At 36.1% G+C, this 2,106-nt stretch overlaps 1 protein-coding gene across 1 annotated transcript; it reads left to right on the top strand.

The window, feature by feature from the left end:
- The first annotated feature begins 1,085 nt into the window (after positions 1-1,085).
- LOC123552724 (uncharacterized) lies at positions 1,086-1,763 on the top strand. The gene has a single exon (XM_045342463.2). It carries the CDS (start codon positions 1,086-1,088, stop codon positions 1,761-1,763), a length of 678 nt encoding a protein of 225 aa, XP_045198398.2.
- Positions 1,764-2,106: the final 343 nt, after the last annotated feature.

The raw sequence follows: 2,106 nt of genomic DNA, 5'->3' as shown, positions 1-2,106 counted from the left end.
AGCATCTTAGATATCTGTTCTAAGGTATTCATTGTGTAGAATGTCATGTTATGCCCTTGCAATGCTAATCCCACTCTGATTTTTTTGTTTACATTTTTTATGAATGAGAAATATGGCGTCCATCCCGAGATGAACTCACGTGGCGTTAAATTTTTACATGTTTAAGCAAACCTGGTGTGTTAGAAAGAAAATCTCATCCCTTCAACATTATTTGGAACACTGTTATTGTGAAAAACCTGTTTTTTCCTTATACAAAAGCGTAATATTTTGTGTTGAATGTACTTTCACAAAGACCTCTGTTTTCCTATTACATTCATAGTACCACATCCTTATCCACAAAATACTGAATATTACAGGTGTCCATCAGTATTATATCAGTTTAGGAATATGTTTTTTTATTTTCCCACCATTGATTTCTTGAATATGCACCCCTTCCGCATTGCTGTATGAACTGTGAATGTAGCAATATGCGTCCCCTTAAATCAGCTTGAATAGTTTGGGGATTAAATCAATCTTCGAGTACTATCTTTCTTTATTGGCAAGAAAGATTGTTGATTTGAATCGTCAACGTATTAAGCTATTTGACATGCGCATTGAAACCGCTGATTTAGGAAGTAATGTAGCGATATTGTTTCGGTTTAGTGTAACAATATTTTGAAGGAAATTCATTTAGGGATAAACTTTACATAGAAAAGTGTACACTGTATAAATAAATTCATGATTTAAAGATACACATGTACCATGTGGACTAAAATTATACATGTGTAAGAGTGTACCTGACATTTACTATGTGGGATCAAGTTAAGTCAAATTTAGTACTAACAAAATACAAAGTGTGGAAGTAGCATAATATATATAAAATGGAAGTATCAGGAAAGAAACAGTTTATGCCGCAAAGTAGAACATCATCAAAAGGAGCTTCAGAATGTTCTATATATACATGTCAGCCGTGTTCATCTGAGGGAGAAGATCTACAAGCCGATGGATTCTGTCAAAATTGCCAGGAGTATTTGTGCAGAACGTGTATTAGATATCACCGTTAAACTACATTAACCGAGCATCACGACATTCTGGATAAAGAAAACATGCCAGAAAATGTTGTTCCACAGAAAGTAAAACAACTCTGCACAGTAACTTGTGAGAAACATACGTTAGAGGCTATAAAGTTCTTCTGCAATGATCATGACACTGTTGGGTGCGGTAATTGCATGGTTATTGAACACAAGGCGTGCCATGTTGACTTTATCCCAGAAATAGCAGAGGATTTTGCCAATGGAAAGGAGTATAAAGATCTTCTTATCAAACTAGAAAAGCTTCAGATCAATATTATCGCTATGAAAGAAGCGATGGAAAATGGAAAACAAGCTACTGTTGAAATGTATACAGTAGCTGTCCAAGAAATTAAGAAATATCGAAAGGATATAGAGGTATCTCTGGACCATATGGAACGAATGATGTTGAAAGAATGCGACCGGCTGAAGAGAGAAAATGAATTGGTAACAAGGAAAAGGGAAGATGACATTGGACAGTTTACATCTGAACTAAACAAAATCCAGGACCGTCTAACAATACAATCAAAGCAAACAGCAGATCTATTTGTACAAACAAAGCAAGCTAGATTACGTATGAATCAACTTGAGCAAGACATGAAGCGCGAAACAAACTATACATTAAATCAGTACGAATTTCAGCGTGACAGAGAGTTGGGCGCCGTCATTTCAGGAAGCAGTCGCCTTGGAAAATTCATTTCTCAAACGTATTAGTTAACAAAAGGTAGGAACATTGTTGATTTCGAACCAGTGCGCGCAGGTGAAATTTATGTCAAATCGAATTCGGACAATAGTGACATATGGATTTCAAACATGGCTGCTATATCCCCAGACATACTTTTATGCGTAGATAGCAATAACAAGTCGGTTAAGGTAGTTGACACAGAAAAGCGTTCGCTTTACTCGCAAATATACTTGACATCTGGTCCATGGGACATCACTGCTATCTCCAGCGATCAATTTGCAGTTACATTACCTAATATTCAGAAGCTACAGTTTCTTTCTCTCAAAGACAAGGAACTGTCTATCAGTCACGAAATTAAAGTCAGTGGACATT

Source organism: Mercenaria mercenaria, chromosome 4 (assembly GCF_021730395.1).
Source record: "Mercenaria mercenaria strain notata chromosome 4, MADL_Memer_1, whole genome shotgun sequence".
Taxonomy (NCBI): Eukaryota; Metazoa; Mollusca; class Bivalvia; order Venerida; family Veneridae; genus Mercenaria; species Mercenaria mercenaria.
The sequence above is the reverse complement of the archived record's forward strand: the minus strand, read 5'-3'. Positions and strand labels throughout refer to the sequence as shown.

Bases quoted from the DNA above. Each gene is read 5' to 3' on its own strand.
- LOC123552724 (XM_045342463.2), top strand. From the start codon at position 1,086: ATGCCAGAAAATGTTGTTCCACAGAAAGTAAAACAACTCTGCACAGTA.